Here is a 22,261-nt window from a genome sequence, read left to right as displayed (position 1 = left end):
TCAGGCTAACGATTTTTCCAAGATATCAGTGTTGGAGAGTAAATCAGAATTCTATTCAAAATTCTGTATGCTTAAGGTAATACACACTAACCTTGACCCAAATTAATCTACCAAAGTCTCACAGCTCAAATATGTTTGTATTGCAAGATTGTGGTTTCAAATAGCATACAACAAGAATGTATGGATCCGTGGTCAAGGTTTTGGAATAGAACCGTGTTTGATTATATATATACATAATATATATTTGATTTTATGGAACTCTTAAAGGGCCTGAGGGTTTGTATAGGACCTGTTTGAGCACAGCCTGCTGGGACGATGTGAGACTGTGTGTGTGTGTGTGTGTGTGTGTGTGTGTGTGTGTGTGTGTGTGTGTGTGTGTGTGTGTGTGTGTGTGTGTGTGTTTTAAGTGCAACCATCAATTATTTTACACTCTATCTAGAGCTAACAGCCTTGTGAGAAGGCCATCGTTTTCTGTGCTTTGAGTTAGAGAGAGAGAGAGAGAGAGAGAGAGAGAGAGAGAGAGAGAGAGAGAGAGAGAGAGAGAGAGAGAGAGAGAGAGAGAGAGAGAGAGAGAGAGACTTAACATCTTTTGCCTTTCAATCGATGTGTGGAGGTTTCTCTCTCAGGGAAAATTGAAACAAAGAAAGAGAGAGAGGAAGAGAAAGAGTGAGAGAAACAAACAGGGTGCTGTTGCCTGACCTTCTGCAGTAGACAGATAGTCCCTGTGTTGGAGACAGAGGACTCCACACCGGAGTGTACATAAAGATTATTATTATATAATAATATAATGCAGGCTTGGGAAAGGTTAGCTATTTCTGCTATGGAAGATAATCACTTCCAAGGCTTGAGCACCCTTCTAAACACCCTGTTGTGCAGCGAGTTTTACAAATATGACATATTTGTTCTCCCTAATAAAAGTAGTTGGGATACAGCCAACCATGTAACCGCCAACCGATTAAAAAACCGAAAAGAAATACCAATTAACAATGTCAAATAAACAGTCAATTTTTTTTTTTCAAAATCCTCACTTTCTGTTGTTTTCTGTCAATGCGCATGTAAATAACGGACCAGACGCAATTATTTGCATGACCAAAGTATAACTATTTGGATATTATAGTATATAATATGTATAATTGAAAGTACATAATAAATTATCATTCAATCATCAAATTATATATCAAATGGTATAAGAATGTAGAAAACGACTTAAGCATACGTCTAAAATTACTCTTTGATAGATTAATTAATCAGAACTAACAACTATGCGAAGCGCATTGACGACCTTGAAAAGTACATAATAAATGCAAGTAATTATTGATGAACAAAAACACCTGGCAACTCTAACTAATGGTTCAGTTCATTGGAGATTTAGTCCTTTATCTCTCCTCATCAAGCCTAGGTTGCTATTCTCTTTCTCTTCATCGCAAACACCACTTCAATAGGACCCCCTCGTTGTCCATGGCAACCTGACCACCCAACCCAGCCCTCTCTTTGCCCCCCGCGGTCGGAACCTTGCGACAGTTCACCAGATTGGCCGGGGAGCAGCCAAGCTGTCCAATCCGACCAGCTGAACCTGCTCCCTATTGGGGCTGTTGCCTGTGACATCATGACCTGCTCTACCCAATCAAAGCGTGGCTCGGCGGGTCGCGGCACAGTCAGGAGGGTTCACCCACCTGTGAGATGATAAATGTCCCAGGGAGCGAGGTGTGGGGGCAGCTTATGACTAGTTAGCATTGTATGGTGTCTCCAAACACCTGTGGCAGCTACGGTAGAGCTGTGCCTCTACACATCTGCAATAAATAGCAGGCTTTTGTTCTCCACACCAATAGCAAACGGCTCAGATTAGCACAATGCCTCCACACCCTGAAGCTAACTGCTAGTTAGCTTAGCGCCCATGCCTCCATACATATATCTTCTGAGGCTTTGTCATGCTAACATAAACACACATGCTAGCTCCCCTGGCTCTGATCAGTGATCGTAGTGGCATACCCAGCAATTGCTTGACTACGTTTTTGGATTGACCCCATGAAGACACAAGCACAGGTTGTGTATTTGGTCTCCAAACACACATAGCACAGGTCTTAGATCACATTTGAAGCCCGTTATTATGTGGCGTGCCCCTGAGTGGGCGGAGCTGAGAGACGTGGGTTTAAATGGAACCCCCCAAGCCTTGAGTAAGCCAATCAATGGGCGGTCTTGGTTTGTCAAGGTGAGACCCACACAAATGGCTGCAAAGGGAATATTAACAAAGTCAGATGGATGACAGGACACTCCTGTTCATTCTCTCTCTCTCTCTCTCTCTCTCTCTCTCTCTCTCTCTCTCTCTCTCTCTCTCTCTCTCTCTCTCTCTCTCTCTCTGTGTCTATCTCTCTATCTCTATCCATTTTCAACTCACTTCAGTTAGCTTTATTAGCAGGCCTGATATATACAATAGGTGTTCTAAAATAAACCAACACATTCATCAATTGACAAGAATAATACTTATAGGCAAATAAACCTAAGAAAGAACAACACACGGGTTAATTCCCTTGATCTCTCTCTGTATCTGCTCTATCCCCTCATTATTTCTCTCTGCCTTGCTCTCATTGACACCTCGCTGTGATTAACACCTCGAGCGTGGATGTCTGACCTTCCACTCTCTCTCCTCCCCGATCCGGGAGTAGCTTCCTGTCCGGGAGGTACGCCAGAACAACAGAGATGTGTTTGTTTTGATTAGGTGACCTCTCCCTATGCCCTAGGGTGACACACAGCAAGGTCTGGCTGAGATGTATGTGATGGTTGACCCCTGACCTCCAGCTCTGTTTAATGATGTAGCGTGTATGATATATGCTGGGCTCACTAGCTGTGTGTGGGCACAGGCCGATGCAGATGCTTTCGAAAAACCATTTTTCTTCCTGTTTTGAAGAAGAGGCCATTCATCTTGATCTTGAAGGAATACATTGGTTGCAGTCAAAATTCCAGACAGCTAAACACTCTTTGTTCAGCTCTGGGGTTGCTGTTGGATGAAACGGGACAACAGAGCAGTCTATTGTCTGGTCTGTGGTCCAGGGTATCTGCAGGGGTTTAGCAGGACAAGCTCAGGATACCTCTTTTAATTTCCCTCTATGGAAAAGAGGATGTTTCTGATTGGTGCTCAATAGGAACAGTTTCATCGGCAAGCGTGTGCACTATGCTTTTCTCCTACACCCCCTTATCTCTCTCTGCTCCTCTCCAACCTCCCCTTTATCGCCCCCGCGAGTCCCCCCCCTCCCTTCCTTTCATTACATTCCCTGAACATACTGCGACTGTAGTTTGGGTCCACTCACACTGTGCATGTTGAAAGACCTGCTGTTGTTCTAGATTTAGCTCTTTTTTTGATCTTCTATTGCTAAATTCCCCCCACACGCACACGCACACACACACACACACACACACACACACACACACACACACACACACACACACACACACACACACACACACACACACTCTCATCCAGCTTCCTTCTCCATATACATCCTTTTCTGACTCCAATGTGTGGCTGTATGAGTTTTCAGGTGTTGTGAATCAATTATGCTCATGTTTGACACACAGAGGGTGTGTTGTGTTGATGTGTGAGTATCGAGTGTGTATATATTAACGCTTTATGTGTGGATATTGTCGGATTGTCATGGCCAACTGAACCCTCCATATGGTGGACCTTGCAACTGGAAAAGAAAAATTAGTCCTTATGTCCATTACGTTTAGCGGTATGTGTGTGCATTTTTTTGCGACGTGTGTTCACAATGTCAAGCAGTGTGTGTGTTGCAAGGTTTTACCCCAGAGAGGAAAATGTGTGTGTGTGTTTCATATTTCTTAGCCAGAAACTACTCAATACCTGGTCTGACAGTTCCCTCACTTTACTGTCACTTTGTATCCATTTAGGGACACAAAATGTTTCTTTTCTCATTATTTAATTACAAATGGCTAGGCAAACAAGACATTGATTAAAATGTCTTCATTAATCCTGGCTGTCAAATTAATTGACTGGAGACTGGAATATATCTATTTTTGCTCCACAGTGTAACCACGGCTCATTTTAAGTGAAGATGATTCATATTGTTTGTTGATTATCATGTGTAGTTGTGGGTGTTGCTTGTGTCTATACGTGTTTCTGACGGGTATTTCACAAACCATCCAATTGAATCAATCTGCTGGTATATCTCGCAGAAGTTCAAGCGAAACGGCGCAGCATCGTCAAGTAGTGCTTGTGGCTTTCCTCCCTGTTGAATTGTGTGTGTTGGTGTGTTTTTTTGTGTGTGTTCCTTTGTGTGTATTATTCACCTTGGGATCCTCAAGGATATGTGTCTTTATGTTATCCTCTACGGTATGACGTGTATGTTCATACAGCAGACATTCGCTGTGTGTGTGTGGGTACATGTGCATGTTTGCGTGTCCCTGAGTCTGAGAAGACTTCCCATGGGTAATATCTCCATGCTCCTCTTTATGATCTTTCCTGTGTGTGTGTGTGCGTGTGTGTGTGTTTGTGTGTTTGTCTGTGTCACTCTATGTGTGTATGTATGTTTGTGCTTCTGCACCTCTGTTTGTTTGTGTGGTGCTTGTACCTGTGTGTTTTGTTTGCGTGTGTGTCTGTGTGTCTGCGTCTGTGTGTGTGTGTGTAGGCGCCTCCACCCAGGACTCTGATGCGATGGAGCCAGAGAAGCAGGTGGACAGCACGGTGAAGATGGCGGGCGTCATCGCTGGAGTCCTCATGTTCATCATCATCCTGCTGGGACTGTTGCTCACCTTCAAACGCAGGTATGACCTCACTATGACCCCACCACCCTATGGTGCGACCTAAACGTGACCTGGATTTGACCGTAATATGACCACACCATGAAGTCACTCTAACCGTAGGAAAAGGATTACCTCACCATGACCTTTTCCACTATCACACACACAAGACAAAAAGACTGATGGACAGACAGACAAGAAAGACAATTGTGTTACCTTAAAAGGAATCACAGCATCACACTGATTAGAAGAAATGCATTATATTGCACACATGGAAATGAAAGTATTTTTCTTTCATAACTTCACCAGTGTTCAAATGTATAAGTTTAGGTGTCAGGGCAACACAGCAGTTTTAATATAGTTTCACATTAACTCACTTGCTTGTTGGTCATACTTGATGTAAAACTGAGAGTACACAATCGAGGCCCAGGTGATTCTGGTAAAATGCACTCTGGCTTACCTTGATCCCTGCTCGCGCTCTCTTTCTCTGTCTCTCTCTATCTCTCTTCACCTAATCTCACCTCTAGCCTCCTTCCATTCTCATCATTTTGCTTCATGATTCACTATTGGTTTACCATATCTTTTGCCATTTTATACTTTGGTTTATTATTCATATCTTTACCATCTATTTACCACCATAAATCACGCAACCACACACACACGCACACACACACACATACACGCACACACACACACACACACACACACACACACACACACACACACACACACACACACACACACACACACACACACACACACACATACACACACACACAGCTGAATGCTAATCTGATATTTTTTAGTACTTTGGGCATTATGTTGAAGTCATAGCTGTGCTGGGGTACCGTACCATCAATATTAGATTTGTTTTCTTTCTCAGCATTTCCTTCATAGAAATTTGTATAGCATAATAACAATTAACAATGACAACAATATTGTAATATTGTATGTTTACACATGATTTAAGAAAGCAAACCGGGGATCATTTATCATCTGGGCCGGCGGATTAATGACAACAGGATCCAAAAAACTCAAAAGTAATCGGATAACGAGGAAAATTGAATTCCGCCAATCAAAACTAAGCTCCGCCCCCTTATCAAACTGCAGCCGGCTGCTTGTCATTCCGTGAGAGCGCCTGGTTGTGTGCCGCCGTAAACCCTGGGGGTCTGTGGCCGTTAGCACCGTCCTTGAGGGCTCCCGCCACTCCTCATTACCCTCGCGTCCGTCATCCCAGATCGCCGTGGCGACAGTGAGACAGAAGGAGACTCGGGATTAGCAGACTTTGTTGAGCTCCTCTCTGGTGCGTTCAGTCCAGGGCCCATGCAGTGTCTCCGCTGAATACCAATCACGGTTCCAGGGACTCACCGTCAGCCGTCGGCAGACCACCGCGATGGCACGTCAATGTTAACCGTTTACTATTACGGTCATTATTTTGTCATTGGGCAGACGCTTTCATCCAAAGTGACTTACGCTAAACAGAGATACATGTCATTCATGGGGCCGGTAGCTGGCATGGGGCTGGAGCTGAGGACCTTTACGGAGGGTCTTACCGACAAAAAATAAAATGTATATCAATCTTTAGAGAGGGAGGGAAAGGAGAGAGAAATAGAGGAAGAGTGACAAGAGAGAAATAGATGGGAGACTGAGAGAGGTGTGCCTGTATTCGGCCCGCATCTCGTCTGAATAATTTCATTACTTTCTGAGCCGGGGGCAGAGCGACTCAGACAGGAATCAGAGAGGTCAGGTTCAGCACATATGCTAGTCAGAGGCTAACCCAGGCTAAAGCATACCAAACAGCATGCTAACCTGGTCCTTTTGGGCCGACAATAAAGACCAGCGAAGATAGATATTTAACAGATGGTGAGATCGCATGAGGAACGGAAAAAAGAGAAGACAGAGACACAGAAATCTGGAGTGAGGAAGGGTAATGCAGAAGTGGATCAATAGAAAGATGAAGCAAGAGCTTTAGTTCACCTGAGAGGATGAAGGGGTCAAGTGTATTATGCTAATGATATGCTAATGAGATGGAGAAAAGCCCATAAACATTAAAGAGGCTTCACAGGGGTCAAGGTCAACGATACACACCAGCAGACAAAAAGAAAGTAAAGAAATATAGGAAAGAGGAAGAGAGAGGGTAAGCACGAGGGAGGAGAATAACTGATTGTTTAAGTGAAGATATGGAGTCCATGCTATGCAAGGCACTATGCTAACTATGTGCTTAAAGAACAACATCAATATTTAAAGGTTGAGCAGGGGGCAAAGATCAGAAGCAAAGAGTGACGGGGAATGCAGAAAAACGGGGCGCGGAAATAAGCAATGAGAAATAAAAGAAATATGCCCTTCGGCCTCACAATCTAAACATCAGCAAAACGATTGCAATATTCCAAAATATTTGCAGTGCAAGCTAAATATTAAAGCTTAATATATTCAAGACGGTTTTGATATTAACAAAGATGAGTTCAATATTTTCAAGTTGATTTACTATCAGCCCAATTCTTATCAAGAATATTTTTATGCAAGCAAATCAATTGTAGCATTAGCGGGACAGTCCAAAATCGGGAAAATAACAAGTTTCGTAATATTCACCTAAACAATCTTAACATATCGATGGAACAAGACTCAAAATAAAATAAACAAATCTTGAGGATCCTTATTACCTTGTGAAGATGGAGCGGTTGGTTGAGATAGAGAAAAAAAGAAACTGCTTGTGGGAGAAAGAATGAGGCAGAGACTGGGAGGAAGATAAAGTAGAGGTAAAGGTTAAAAAGACAGCGAGGGCAAAAGGACAGGGATAAATGCAGAGCGATCATCATTCTACACCATCATGGCTACTCTTCTGCCGTCATCTATATTTCATCCTGTTGGGCCAGACGCTCTGTTTCTCCAATCCAAAGTGTTTCGCCTTTCAAGGGCCATCAATTATTTCTGGGCAGAGCTTGGCTGCGTTGCGAGCACGTTTGGTGTCCGATGAATCTCCCGGCGCCGTCTAACACGTGTTCCCGGACCTTGCAGAGGGCTGAGTTGATCCTGGGGCGGGGTAGAGTGCGGGGATGAGAGGATGTTACTCATGATGTAGTCGCGAAGAACCGCACTCTTAATAGCTCTTTTATGTTCGTCCCAAGCTGCTCTCCCAACACAGACGGTAGACCAAGTGCCCGTCCAGACGCTTGGTTTTAAACACGGATCGAAGGCAGAGACATCATGAATTATTCACTTCCCCCTAGAAACTGCTTTCAAGGGTTCCCTTACAACTAAGATAGTTTTTAATCACCCCCCGAACTAAAAAACAACACTGGAATACCGATCATATTTTCACATAAACCCTGCACGGATAATGGTGCCGGTGGGTTTGCCACACCATCAGGGTCAAACGCTGTTGTGTTTGGAATGAACAGGTGGTGGAAACTTCTACAGAGCCTAGTTCTGATAAAGCTGTTCTCCAGCTGGTCCCTCACCTCCTTGTTTAAAGTATCTCTACGAGCATTGAAGGCTGCTCTCACTTCTGTGGAACCATTAATTCAGTACCACAGGATGTTGTCAGGGTAGGACTTTGAGGAGAAGCGATTGGACCGCTATGCCAGAAACTTTGTGACAGAGTTTGGTTTCTGATCACAGAAGACCCCAAAAAACTTGTCAACGCGAAGTATTTTGAAATAAATGATTCATTTTTTTATAATATGATGTTCCAGATCTTGACTTGGTGGCACCAGCTATAAATAAGTCCTTAAAAAGTGCTTTGTAACGACTGATTAGTTTCAAACTAGCAGTTAACTACATCCAGTTGCCCCACCAGGTCGGTGTATGTTGAACTGAACCGAAGCATAGTTGTCACGTCAACTTGCTGATAACCACGTTGCTACTAATCACTATCAAGCTAGATTGTAAACACTGGCAGAGCCGGTGCAACCGTCCCCTGAACTCACGCTAGTTGAATGTTTAGTTTAGCAAGAGGTTAGATTGGAATTAGCCTATGGTTGGTATCTGGCTAAAATGTAGTTACTCTGTGTAGTTATGTAGTTACTCTGAGGAAATCTACTGAAATCTCACACTCAGACAGGAATCGTCCACTTGTCATAGGCTCTTCATGTCATAGAGAGATGTTATATTGGTAGAAGCAGCACATATTGGACTTTATAGTCTTCATCCTCAACACACGAACATACAAAGACACACAACCAGAAAAAAAAAAAAAACACAAAACAAACACACAGTCATACGCAGACGCACAAACACACACACACACACACCCACAGTATTTTCTCATCACAATGAGAAAAACTACTTAAAAATTAGATTATATATGCGTGGCTGGCAAGATTACATGGGATCCATTGTGTGGCGGCGTGTGTAGCTGTGTTTGTGTGTGTGTGTATGCGTGTGTGTGTGTGTGTATGTTTGAGTTTGTCTGCATGTGAAGTTGTGTGTGTGTGTGTGTGTGTGTGTGTGTGTGTGTGTGTGTGTGTGTGTGTGTGTGTGTGTGTGTGTGGTGGTGGCTGTATTGTGTGTGTGTGTGTGTGTGTGTGTGTGTGTGTGTGTGTGTGTGTGTGTGTGTGTGTATGTGTGTCTGTGTGTGTGTGTGTGTGGTGGTGGCTGTATTGTGTGTGTGTGTGTGTGTGTGTGTGTGTGTGTGTGTGTGTGTGTGTGTGTGTGTGTGTGTGTGTGTGTGTGTGTGTGTGTTTGTGTGCGTGCGTGTGTAGCTGTGTGGGAGTAATTGTACTTTGTGAGACAATGGCCATAAATTGTGTTATCACTGTTAGTGCCAGATCAGTTGCTTTATGGTCGCTAGCCTTATCTTCACTGGCACACACTGTGTGTGTGTGTGTGTGTGTGTGTGTGTGTGTGTGTGTGTGTGTGTGTGTGTGTGTGTGTGTGTGTGTGTGTGTGTGTGTGTGTGTGTGTGTGTGTGTGTGTGTGCATGGTGAGTGCCTTGTGTGTGTGTGTGTGTGTGTGTGTGTGTGTGTGTGCATGGTGAGTGCCTTGTGTGTGTGTGTGTGTGTGTGTGTGTGTGTGTGTGTGTGTGTGTGTGTGTGTGTGTGTGTGTGTGTGTGTGTGTGTGTGTGTGTGTGCTTGTCTGTGTTCATGCTCTCTAGGTATTTAAAACCAATATTGACATTGGCAACAGAGGAGAGTATTCACATTTAGAGAGAGACACAAATACACACACACAGACACACACACACACACAATTAACACAGAAAACACCCACCACCAGGATCGTCCAGATGGACATGTGGATGAAGGGTGGTTTTGACAACGTTAAGTCACTTGTTTGCACAGACGTTTCTATTGGCTAAACATTTGCCAAAGTATTTCCTGTTGTAATCCTGCGTGCTTCAAGCTCCTTAATGTCCTTGGCAGCTGGTCCCCGTGAGACTCAGCAGGTCAGGATTAGTTAAACAGTGAAATTCCTCTCCTCGAGGAGTCCACACGCTTCTCTTATTCTCTGGGTTTTAGAGTCCAGAAGGTTCTCTGCTTCTCGGGTTGTAGAGTCCACACGGTTCTGTACTTCACGGGTCTGTAGAGTCTGCACGGTTCTGTACTTCACGGGTCTGTAGAGTCTGCACGGTTCTGTACTTCACGGGTCTGTAGAGTCTGCACAGTTCTGTACTTCACGGTTCTGTAGAGTCTGCACGGTTCTGTACGTCTCGGGTCTGTAAAGTCCATACGGTTCTCTCCGTCTCTGGTCTGACGAGTCCACATGTTGGATGTCGAAAATCTCAGCCATAGCTTTAAAGCCATTTCCCATTGGTTTAGTTTTTCCACAAAACCCGAAGGCTGTGGAGGACTGTGGACGTCGCCAGGTATTTCATGTTCTGCGCTGTTCTTCATGACTAGTTTGAATGAAGGCAGCCTCACGCCATAGAGTGGCCTGAGAGAATCGTAGTTGGGGCTGAGCCTCCACAAGACCATCATTATTCAACACAGAATATCAGCTACAGAGACGGTGGACTCCATCGGAATTCAGGAGTAGGGTCAGACAGACAAACAAACCAAGAGACCGCCCTCACGCGAGGGATATCCACAAAACAGGCGGACACACATGTGACATCTAAACAAGTCAACTGTCACTCACCTTGGATGAAAGCGTCTTTTAATTGAATATATGACCACATTATTCCAGGATGGTTATGGAGCATTTGGAATCAGAAACAGGGATAATTTGTTGAATTTAGGTGTTTTTGTGATATAGTGTTCAGGTGTTTGGTGAAGTAAATCCTGTGTCAACAGACACAATAACACATACCTGGAGAAACAGGTTCACTTCCAAAATATCAACCAAGCCATCGTTCTCTCCCATGCCCACTTCCCACTCAACCACTCTCCGCTCACTCCATGCTACATGCTACATGCTACATGCTACACACCACACGCCAAGCGCTAGCAACATGAATCTCATCTCGAGGCGCCTTTCCTACATTCCTTCTCCGCCCTCCCACTCCACACTCACACCTGAACGCACACGCACGCACGCACACACACACACACAAACACACAAACACACACACCTGTTCTATCCTGCACTTTCTAAGCATCCTTCTTTGAGTTCATAATTTGGACGACACTGAACTGTGGTTTTGCACCGATGCAAAACAACATCTTATTTAACTTCTCTATCTCACAAACTTCATCTAAGACAACTGTTCAGTTTAGGAAATGTTCTTTTTTATGGCTGTGAATTATTTACTAAATAAAAAAGAAGAGGAAGGCAGTTTCTGATCCAGTCGATGCTAATTCTGTAATGCCTGGCTTTGGTCATATAATGTACCATTAGGATGACTTAGTACAACTCATACATTATGCAGGAGATATTCAGTTAATTTTTCCTCACTTGTATGACATCAATAATTAATTAAATCCAATGCCCTTGCAGGTGATCCACTTTAAAGAAAAGTATTAATATTTATGTTTTTATTTTATTTTCTTCATTCAACACAAATAAAATATAGGACCGAGGAAAGACCTAAAGCACATATTAGAATAGAACATACTAGTTATAAAGTAATAAAGAAACAGTAATAAAGAAACATCAATGTCAAGACAAAAAATAAGTGGAGAAAGGTAGAGATGGGAAAAAGCTTTCACAAAAAGAGTTTCACATATTTTGAAATGCCGAAATGGAAATAATGGGATGTCATGGTTTCTCATGCTATAAGCTCTCAGACTCGAGTCTCATACTCCTTTTATGTCTCTCTCTATTTCCTCTCTATCCTGTTTCCTGTCCTTGGCTCCTCCCCTTCCTGCCCCGCCCTCCGCTAGAGAGATACACACGTGGAGAACTCTGAGCGTGGGGTATTGTATGTTTATTTCTAGCCATCAAACGCCCCATCCCGGCCCAAACATTGTTTTGTACCTCCTCCATTTCCTAATTGTTATGTCATTGTTACGTTATTGTATTGGTATTTAGATGTCATCGTCACGTTGTTGTCACGTCATTGTTGCGTAATTGTTATGTCATTGTTACGCCATTGTTTCGTTGTTAACTTCGCACCACGTCACCGCTACCTCATCCTCATGTCGCGATGATGTCTTCCGTATATCACCGGTGCGTTGAGATTTCGGGATCGCTCCCTTGTTGTTGCGTGATTGTGATTTCATCCTTGTGTCATGGGTAGGTTATGCTGATGTCACCGTTGAGTCATCGATTCACGGCCATTGTCGATGTGTTTCTTCATCACTCGTAGCATGCCTCGCCACGATCTGGCGTGTGAAACCGTGATACGTGTTGTGTTGTCTGTCGCCGTTGGAACACAGAGAACCACTACTAACACCCTCCGCACCCTGCCTGTGTGTGTAGAATGCTGCTATCTTGTTTTTAATGCTCCGGAAAGGCACCACATGTTTTCAATCAGAATGTATTTGTACAAAATGTTTCACACTCTACGACATAGTAGGTCTGCGTACCTTTTAGTTGCATGTGAAACATTTTGTACCAATTCAATCATTGGGGTGGCGTATTTTACTAAACCACCGACGATGTTTGGAAATGTCCAGGGTTGATTTATGGAGTTCCTGCGGGTTATCCGTTAACCCTCAGGGTTAACGGATGCCGTGAGAAAGGGAGTCTTGTTGTCTAGGACAGATGATCAGTTACAGCACGTATCTGTCGGTTCTTTAGAGAACATGATTGGATGTGTTGGAGGAGCATCCACGAGACGATGGGGGGGGGGGGGGGGGGGGGGGGATTCACTTAAAAACACAGCATGTTTATCTGGTGTTATGACAGCCGAGACGCAACCCATAACGCTTAATAAAATAATACCTGCCCTCAGGCATTTATTAAACTCTAGCAAACAAATAGTGGCTCTAAGCGAGCAGACAGCTCAACGAGACATCCTGACTCCCTGTGTTGGACCGCACGCAGGGACCCCCGCTGTGACAAGTCAATGCAGACGATTAGTAATTGATGTCAATCTGGGGAATGGTCCGTCTGTTTCCATCACTGACGGACATACTTACGAGGCCAAACCTTAGTAATAGCTCTGAAGAGGGTCTCTCTGTGTGTGTATGAGTGTGTCTGTGTGTCTGTGTCTGTGTGTGTGTGAGTGTGTGTGTGTGTGTATGTGTGTTTGGGTTTCCGTGTGCATTCATGGTTCTTCGTGTGTGCGTGTGTCTGTTTCTGTGTGTGTCAGTGTAGAGATTCCTGAGTGCTCCAATGTTGCCAGGCAATAACCTTGCACTTACGCTCAGATAATTTGGTGAGGTTAACACACATACACACACGTACACAAACACACACGTATACACACAAACACACACACACACACACACACACACACACACACACACACACACACACACACACACACACACACACACACACACACACACACACACACACATCAGGCCTGACCCCCGCTTGGCAGATGTGGCACATGCTTGAATAACGGACTGAGCTGCTTCTAAGATAAATGCTTGACAGTCCACTTAGAGAGCTGCTAGGTGCTGAGTACTGTCAACTCTCACACACGCACACACACATACACACATGCACACAAGCACACTAAAAAAACACACAAACACAGTACACAAGTACAAACAACCACATACACACACAAAATAAATTACACAAACACAGTATGCATGCACACACGCACACACAAAAGATACACACAAACACAGTACACAAGCGCACACACAACCACAAACAAACGCACACACACACGCACACATAGTAAAAATGCACACAAACCCATGCACACGCGCACAAACACACGCACGCATGCATGCACACACACACACACATACAACGTACATATGCATGTACATACAGGCAGAGCTAGATATATTTACAAAGAGAGAGAGTAAACTGATAAAGGGTTTATGTAGACAGGTTGTGTTTGTATGTTATGGTGTTGATGCCATTCACATGCCTTTCTTTGGTTGGAGGTCGGGGGACAATTAGAAGGTGTGTTTGTGGGTGTGTGTGTGTGTGTGTATGGTTATTTCTTAAAACCCATTATAATAAATCAGTATATGCTTGAGATATGCTACGAGAGAGAGGGAGATAGAGCGACAGTATTGGAGAATGATTGTGGTAGAGAAAGAGTAAGAGCAAGCTGAGATGGAGGAAGAGAGAGAGAGAGAGAGAGAGAGAGAGAGAGAGAGAGAGAGAGAGAGAGAGAGAGAGAGAGAGAGAGAGAGAGAGAGAGAGAGAGAGAGAGAGCTGAAGAGAGAAAGAGAGGGAGAGAGATGGAGAGGGGAAGAGAGCGAGAGAAAGACAGTAGTGGAGAGTGATGTTAAAGGAGAGTGAATGGGAGAGAGACATTTGTTTTGAGGGATGGTTATAAAGAGGGAGAGTGGGTTGGGGGAGAGTGAGACATTGGTAGTGAGCTGTTTTTCAGATGGCACATTAATATTGATGGAAAGTTTTAGCGGCTTTGTGCAGAACGTTTTATTCTTATCATCAGGCCTTTATTAAGACCATAAGGACAATGTCAGCATAACGCCTGATTCACTGGCTAGGTGTCTATAGATATTTTATGTGCCTGTGTGTGTGGGGGGGGTCTGGGTGTGTGTGTGTGTGTGTGTGTGTGTGTGTGTGTGTGTGTGTGTGTGTGTGTGTGTGTGTGTGTGTGTGTGTGTGTGTGTGTGTGTGTGTGTGTGTGTGTGTGTGTGTGCGTGAGTATGTGTGTGTTCGCACCTCAAAAGATATCTATGTGTGAATGTGCCGGATATTGTGCATTCTTTGGTGTGTGTGTGTGTCTGTGTGTCTGTGTCTGCGTAACAACATACCTGCCCCTCAGAAGATTATTGGTGCTACAAATCTTTGCAGAGTCAGCTAAAACCATCTCGCAGACAAACATACATTCCCCTGACACACACACACACACACACACACATCACTATTCCCGTTTTCGCATGCCCACACACACACATACACACACACGCACACACACACACACACACACACACACACACACACACACACACACACACACACACACACACACACACACACACACACACACACACACACGTACATACACACATGCTTAAAGTCATCTCCCATATTTTTCTCTCCTTCCATCATTTCTTCCTCCCCTATTTTACCTTCCCTCTGCCCCTAAGTCTCTCTCCATCCTCTCTCTCTCTCTCTCTCTCTCTCTCTCTCTCTCTCTCTCTCTCTCTCTCTCTCTCTCTCTCTCTCTCTCTCTCTCTTTATTTCTCTGTCTCTCTCTGTCTCTGTGATACAAGAGTCAGATGATTGTGTATACTGTGATTGTATTTTAGATTACCAAACAGGCCATTTTATTATTGTCTTCATTATTATCATGATTATTGTTATTGATTAGAGAGACGGCTACCTCCTACCCCCAAGGTTTCAGCTTCTCTTAATTGGTAGTTGACTATAAATAATAAGGACGTGCCTGGTGTCCCTCAATCAACCCTATTCTAAGGCCCATTCTGATCAAATACAGATGGGATAGCCGGGATAGCAGGAAACCCAGGCCAACTCGGAGTAGCATATGAAGCACAGAGGTGTAGTCACACAGACAGGCAGGCAGACAGGTAGAAATCCAGGGATTCAGACAGTTTTGTTAGACAGATTGCAGTGTAAATTCCTAAAATCCATGTAAAACATTAAAGACGTTTTAGGTAGACATTATTGATACTATGCATTGGGACCATATTCAGCAGTCTATGATAACTTGATGATGAGGAGGCACAGAGAACAGCATCTAGTGTGAACGTCTACTAATCCGCTGTGTTTTATCCTTCTCTCTGGCGGTTCCAACCGTTTGTTTTTTTCACCAACGCACCGACGCCTCAGAAGACATGCTTATTCCTACTCGTATTACCTGTAAGTAATGGCCAGGTCAACATCCCTTTGTATTCCTCTTTCTAAACCCTGTCTAAACGATATGATTGTGTTTTGCATTCTTTCAAATCCTATGAATTCCTACATAATTGTAGGACGTTTCCTTCACAGTTGCTCGGGTCTTTTGACCTGCGTTGTTGGTCAACTCACTTATCTTGTTAAATCTTTCCATCCTCAAAAAACACAGACAAACAGCCATGGAGGTCGGTCCTTAAAAACCCAGACAGAGCTAGTCTGTCCTTGCAATTATAGACAGAGATAGTCTGTCCTTCATCATTACAGAGAGAGAAAGTTTATCCTTCTCAGCGCAGACATCGAGGGTTATCATCTGTCCCATCAACAATAGACAAAGATGGTCTTTTCCTTCCAATGCCCAGCTATGATGGTCAGCGATGTAAGTTCTCATTAGTGACCTCTTCTCAGCTACCATAGCGCTGAGGAGTTTGTTATCTGTTAGGTTGGCCACCTGCTGCATCGCAAAATAAATACAATTATATGTTTGAATAACACTTGTTTATGGGACTAAAAGTGCCCCAAGAGAACGTGACTAAGCTGCTGAAACTGTTGTTAATTATACACATGATGGTGCTGGAGGTGAGAACGTGTTTATCAGAGTATCAACTTGTTCAGCCCCGCGGCCTCTGTAAACAAAATGTTGTTGAGAGTTGCTAACGGATGATGTTATCCCTGCTAACGTCCCCACGAGTCGGACTGGATTAGAGTCTGGTCTCTGGCCTCTTGGTCGAGTGGCTCAACCAAGAGGGAACGGTGAGGGTTTGGGTCCGGGTTCTGTGTGTGAGGGCCTTGGTTCAGGGTTGTGTGTAAACATTGGCGGCGTGTGTGAGTGGCGTCCTGAAAGGTCAGCCTAATTCACTGTTATCTGCAGCAGCGAGGGCCCACTTTCCCCGCCGATTAGCCGTGCATAATCACATGTCTTTACAGCCCTTCATATAAACAGCCGTGCACACACCAACACGCAAGCATTCACGCAAACGCATTGGCACACACACACACACACACACACACACACACACACACACACACACACACACACACACACACACAATAGATACACACAATCATAAAACAAAACATGCCGACATCAGACTGACAAATCCCCCACACACACACACAGACACACACACACAAACACACACACACACCCCAGAGAAACACACACACACATATTCACACAAAAAAACACTTGAAAACACACCAGACACGCACACACACACACACACACCAGACACACAAACTCACACGTAAACGCACAAAAAACACACACACAAATATCCACACAAAAAAAACACTCCCATGCACAGAGTTGCCCAGAGCTCACCTTTAATACGGCAGCGGAACATCTCCCCCCCGCCCCCCCACTTCGTGAGAGCTCTTCAAAGCATCTCTGATTCCCTTCCGGTCCTCTTGCTCTGAACCGCAACATCCCTGATCCACTGATCCCCTTCCCTCCCCGGCTCTCCCCAGCCCCCCATCATCACAACACACAACAGGCCCCCCGGGACACTGATCACCGGTCCAAACCGGTGCAGCCCACCTCGTACCGCCAGGCCGGTTTCCACGTTGGTCCATGAGTGCTGTTGGTTGACATGCCAGCATAAGGGTTCAGCCATGAGTGACCTGTTTACCGGTGCACATGCAAATGCTGAAAGTTGTTCACACACACTCACACTCACACACATGCACATACACATACACACACACACACACACACACAGACACAGACACTCCAATAGTGCGGTAAAGGGCAGCATCAGGACAAATACGGAGTAGAGACTCACGAACAAATGCACACATAAACGCATAAATACAGAAACACACACAGCCATAAAGATGGATAGACGTTCACAAACATTAACCGACAGACACACACACACTTAAAGACAGACACACACATCGACACAAACAAACAAAAACACAGACACTTAGATGCAGCCAGACAGACACATACACACTCACTGTTTAGCTGCAGGGCATTAACTGATTTACTGTTTCAAATCAGGAGAGTGTGTGTGTGTGTGTGTGTGTGTGTGTGTGTGTGTGTGTGTGTGTGTGTGTGTGTGTGTGTGTGTGTGTGTGTGTGTGTGTGTGTGTGTGTGTGTGTGTGTGTGTGGTTTGCAGTGATACTATGAGCATTCTCTGATCCGATCACACTCTCCACATTTCTTCCTTCCTTTCCTCCCCCCTCTCTCCTTCTCTCCTCTCTCTGTCTCTCTCTCTCTCTCTCTCTCTCTCTCTCTCTCTCTCTCTCTCTCTCTCTCTCTCTCTCTCTCTCTCTCTCTCTCTCTCTCTCTCTCTCTCTCTCTCTCCCTCTCTCAATCCCCCCCCCCCCTCTCTAAATACTGTGACACGCAGATGAAAGTTTGTTTGGATGCGCCCTGCAGACACACTCCTGAGCCACTGGCATCGCCGTGACGATGAATCGGCTGGCTGGGGAGGGTGTTGGTGGGGGGGGGGGGGGGGGGGGGGGGGGTGGGGGGGGGGGGGGGTGGGGAGGTGCGTAGGCTTGGGGATATTTGGGCGAGCTAAGGCTGAGCTGGCTAGAGAGAGAAAGAGAGAGAGAGGCGGCGCGGCCGAGCGAGAGACGGAGCGCCATGGCGTAGCGCTGGAGGCCTGTCAATCCGCCTGACGGATCGGGAGCAAACAGCGCCTTGCCTGTTTTTGATCGGGGCCGTCCGTCCACTGCAGCGTCGGGGCCCCCCCTGCTTGCTGCGAGCGCTACATGCGAGGGAGGAACAGGTTTGTCTGGACGGCTTTGATGAAGCCGTCGGGGGAACGTGGCTGATGGATGGTCCTTGAGTTATGGCCGTTTGTCTCTTTATTCCGACACGACCGCGCGGCCGGTGATGGTTATTGCGGTATGCAGCGGTGGTAAACATTAGCGCTTCGTAGCTACCCTGACACACATCCGCTAGCTTACCTAACCCCCCTCCAGCGACCCTTGACATTAACATACAGGGCCATGGTTCATCCAGGGGTTCAAATCCATTCACTTCAAGCTACAAATATGTTTGCGAGTTTTCTAGAGGCCGTGTACATCTGAACACACGGTTGAATGCATCGTTTTTCAAAAGCTCGGAAAAACACAGAAAATACCATTCCACGCGTGTGACATAAATGAACAGGGCCTACAAGTGATACTGCAGAGCAAAATGGTGTGAATTGGACCAAAGGAGCGAGGACTGAAATTGCCGTCCAAATGACACCACTTTAGCATCCCCTGGTCTCTACCGACAACAGACCGGGCCGGGCCCAGGCACTCTGAAGGTATTGCGTTTTCCATGGGAACACCACTTGACCCAAGACCACTTCTAGAGCGCGTCCCTCCCAAACAACAGCCGAGAGAAAACGCTAATACCGGCGGGCGTCTAGAGAGCCTGGGGTGTGGCCTCTCTAATCACCCCACTTTACCTCACAGGAGGAGATGTGGGAGAAAACGGACAGGCAGAGAGGCCGACAGACAGACAGACAGACTGACCTGCCCCCAGACAGGCCCCCAGACAGACAGAGAGACAGGTAGACAGACAGACAGACAGACAGACAGACAGACAGACAGACAGACAGACAGACAGACAGACAGACAGACAGGCCCAAAGACAGACGGACAGAGACAGACAGGCATTCAGGCAGACAGTTATGTTTGTGTCTGTGTGTGAGCTTCTGTTATCCCTCCATTTCTTTCTCTTTTATTTTTTTCTCCTCATCTCATTGTTCCTCTTCTTCCTCTCTTCCTTTTGCTCACTCTGCTCAATCAGTCTCCTCCTCTTCCTCTCCCTCTGCCTCACTTTTCTCAATTACCTCTTCCCTGCATCACATTGCCCTTTCCCCCTTTCTCCCTGCTCTCACTCCCCTCTCCCCTCTCTCTCCCTCTGTCTCTCTCTCTCTCTCTCTCTCTCTCTCTCTCTCTCTCTCTCTCTCTCTCTCTCTCTCTCTCTCTCTCTCTCTCTTTCTCCCAGACACTCGCTCTACGCTCACCTCATCTCTCTGTCTCACCTCCCCCCGATCCCCCGCCGAGCCGTCCCCCCAGGCCTGTGCTCCCAGGGGACCCTCCCTCAACCCTGGACGGATGAGTCTGAGTTTGATGGAAGAGAAATTATTTTAGAAATGTTTTCCACCCCTGTCCTTTTCTCTCTGGCTCTCTGCCTTTGTTTCCCCCTCTATCTTTCTCTTGGGCCACTTTAGACCTCTATTAGACAATTGGAAGGGACAGACAAACAGGCAGAACGTCTGACTGCCTCTGGATCACATAGGTTTTGGGGGTAAGATAGTGAAGTGTTGGCTGACTGACAAATCACATTTAAACAGTTTTAAAAACCAAATTATGCACTTTTTTAATGTACACATATTTTTATATAAAACAACACTTACACACATCTTATCTTCGAACACTTCGACAGTTGCATGCTATTGTCAAGGAAATCAGGTGTAGTTTTTGTAATTATATTCGGTCAATCTGGATTTACTGATAATGTACAACAATTGGTTTCTGAGGCCAGATCGCAGGTAGATGACAAAGTACATGAAATTGTATCTGAAAGAACCGGATTCATCTTGATATAATTCTTATGACGAGCCCTTGAAATGATCACCAAGACTAACATCCGGGGACCGGTAGACTGCCATGAGGGACGCCTTCATTAATCTGGATCAGCCTCAACAGATCAGGCTGGGACCCATTCTAGGAGGAACCATCTCGGAGGTTTTTGCAATACAGGCTTCGATAGTAAACATTAGGTCACTTTCTCTGGGGTAGCCTCTTTTGAAACGGCATCCAGTTGAAGGTCGCGTCAAAGTAAAAAAAATGGTAATACGATTGCTTAAAATGTCTTCTTCAAATAATGTAATATAATGCAATAATCAATCATTCTAATTCAGTGAAGGAGCAATTTGTATATATTATCATTATCAGGGGGAATCAAGCACACTACAACTTACTATCTAATGGTCCAATAGACCGTGTTTAAACAGCTGTGTGTGTTTGGGACGTATTGAGATCTACTGTTAATCCTGTCAAATTTGTACAGCATGTGGTAATGTCCCCAACTATCAAATAATGAGTGTGTGTGTGTGTGTGTGTGTGTGTGTGTGTGTGTGTGTGTGTGTGTGTGTGTGTGTGTGTGTGTGTGTGTGTGTGTGTGTGTGTGTGTGTGTGTGTGTGGAGGGGGGTGTGTTTGGGGGTGTGTGTGGGTTTGGGTGTGTCTAAGCGAGACAGAGAGAAGGAGAGAGAAAGGAAAATAAATGGCTAAGTTGTTCTTTTATTTGACATAACCGAACAATAGCAGCTCTTCCTTGGTTCGATTCCTCATCCCTCTTAGTGAAGACAAGGATATCCTTCAGTGATATTAAACCAACGGGTTCAAGAGGCAAAACCTGCTTCAACATCCCGAGGATGTGAAGATGTTTCTGTGGTGTTCTTCAGCTGCTGCAGTGGCTTCTCTCTGTTCCAATGGTCACATCCTCATATTGTGCTTCCTCCCAAATCCAGTGGACTGTCTGTTGTTTCTTATCCTTATACATCTCTCCGTCTGTGTTCTTGTTCTCTGTTTTGTTTTTGTGTGTGTTATTACCTGTGCGTGTGCTGGTTTACGTTGTTTGTATGTTTTTTGTGCGTGCGAGTGTGTGTTAACTTGAGTGTCCTGTGAGCAGTTAGCTGGCTGAAGGCTCTTACGCACTAGGCGGCATACCTGCCATTTCATCAGCCGGCTTACTCAGCAGACTCAGTCAGAGGGGGGGGGGGGGGAGGGTGAATTCGGCTCTGATTGTCTGGCAATGGGGAGGCTCTCAAGAGAAACGATTTTCCCGGCACCCCGTGGAATCGGTATGGCAAGGATTTTGTCAAACCGGTTCGATCTTATCGCAAACTATTGGCGTAAACTACTTGCGTATTGCGGGGTCCACTGAGACTGAAATCGCCCATCATGGTGGAAACAGCCAATGGGAAGGATTATCTTATCGGGTGAATCAGATATCTGAATACAAATGTTGCAATTTGACATCAGCCGCCAATTTTTATCCGCTGTAATTTCAAATGGCTTCAACTGCCTGCATAACTTTTATGCAAGCATTGCAAGTCCCTTTGAACGTCAGACTCATTAGAAATGACTGCGCTGTTTATTAGAGAGGTGCGGAAAATTCAGCTGCTATTATACAAACATATCTTGCGGGCCT

The 22,261-nt window shown here is 45.2% G+C and overlaps 1 protein-coding gene across 6 annotated transcripts in view; it reads left to right on the top strand.

Annotated features, from left to right (window-relative positions):
* The window catches only part of ptprt (protein tyrosine phosphatase receptor type T), a 183,457-nt gene that overhangs the window by 110,918 nt on the left and 50,278 nt on the right, over positions 1 to 22,261 (top strand). For 3 of the 6 annotated variants that reach the window (XM_030375803.1, XM_030375802.1, XM_030375799.1), the window contains 2 exons: positions 4,641 to 4,776; positions 16,028 to 16,057. In XM_030375803.1, the coding sequence (XP_030231663.1) occupies positions 4,641 to 4,776; positions 16,028 to 16,057 (166 nt within the window). Of the gene's footprint in view, positions 1 to 4,640; positions 4,777 to 12,012; positions 12,046 to 16,027; positions 16,058 to 22,261 lie in introns of all 6 variants that reach the window. The other 3 variants (XM_030375801.1, XM_030375800.1, XM_030375798.1) reach the window with 1 other exon arrangement.

The sequence above is a fragment of the Gadus morhua genome, chromosome 13 (assembly GCF_902167405.1).
Source record: "Gadus morhua chromosome 13, gadMor3.0, whole genome shotgun sequence".
Classification (NCBI taxonomy): domain Eukaryota; kingdom Metazoa; phylum Chordata; class Actinopteri; order Gadiformes; family Gadidae; genus Gadus; species Gadus morhua.
This window is presented reverse-complemented; position numbering and strand designations above follow the sequence as displayed.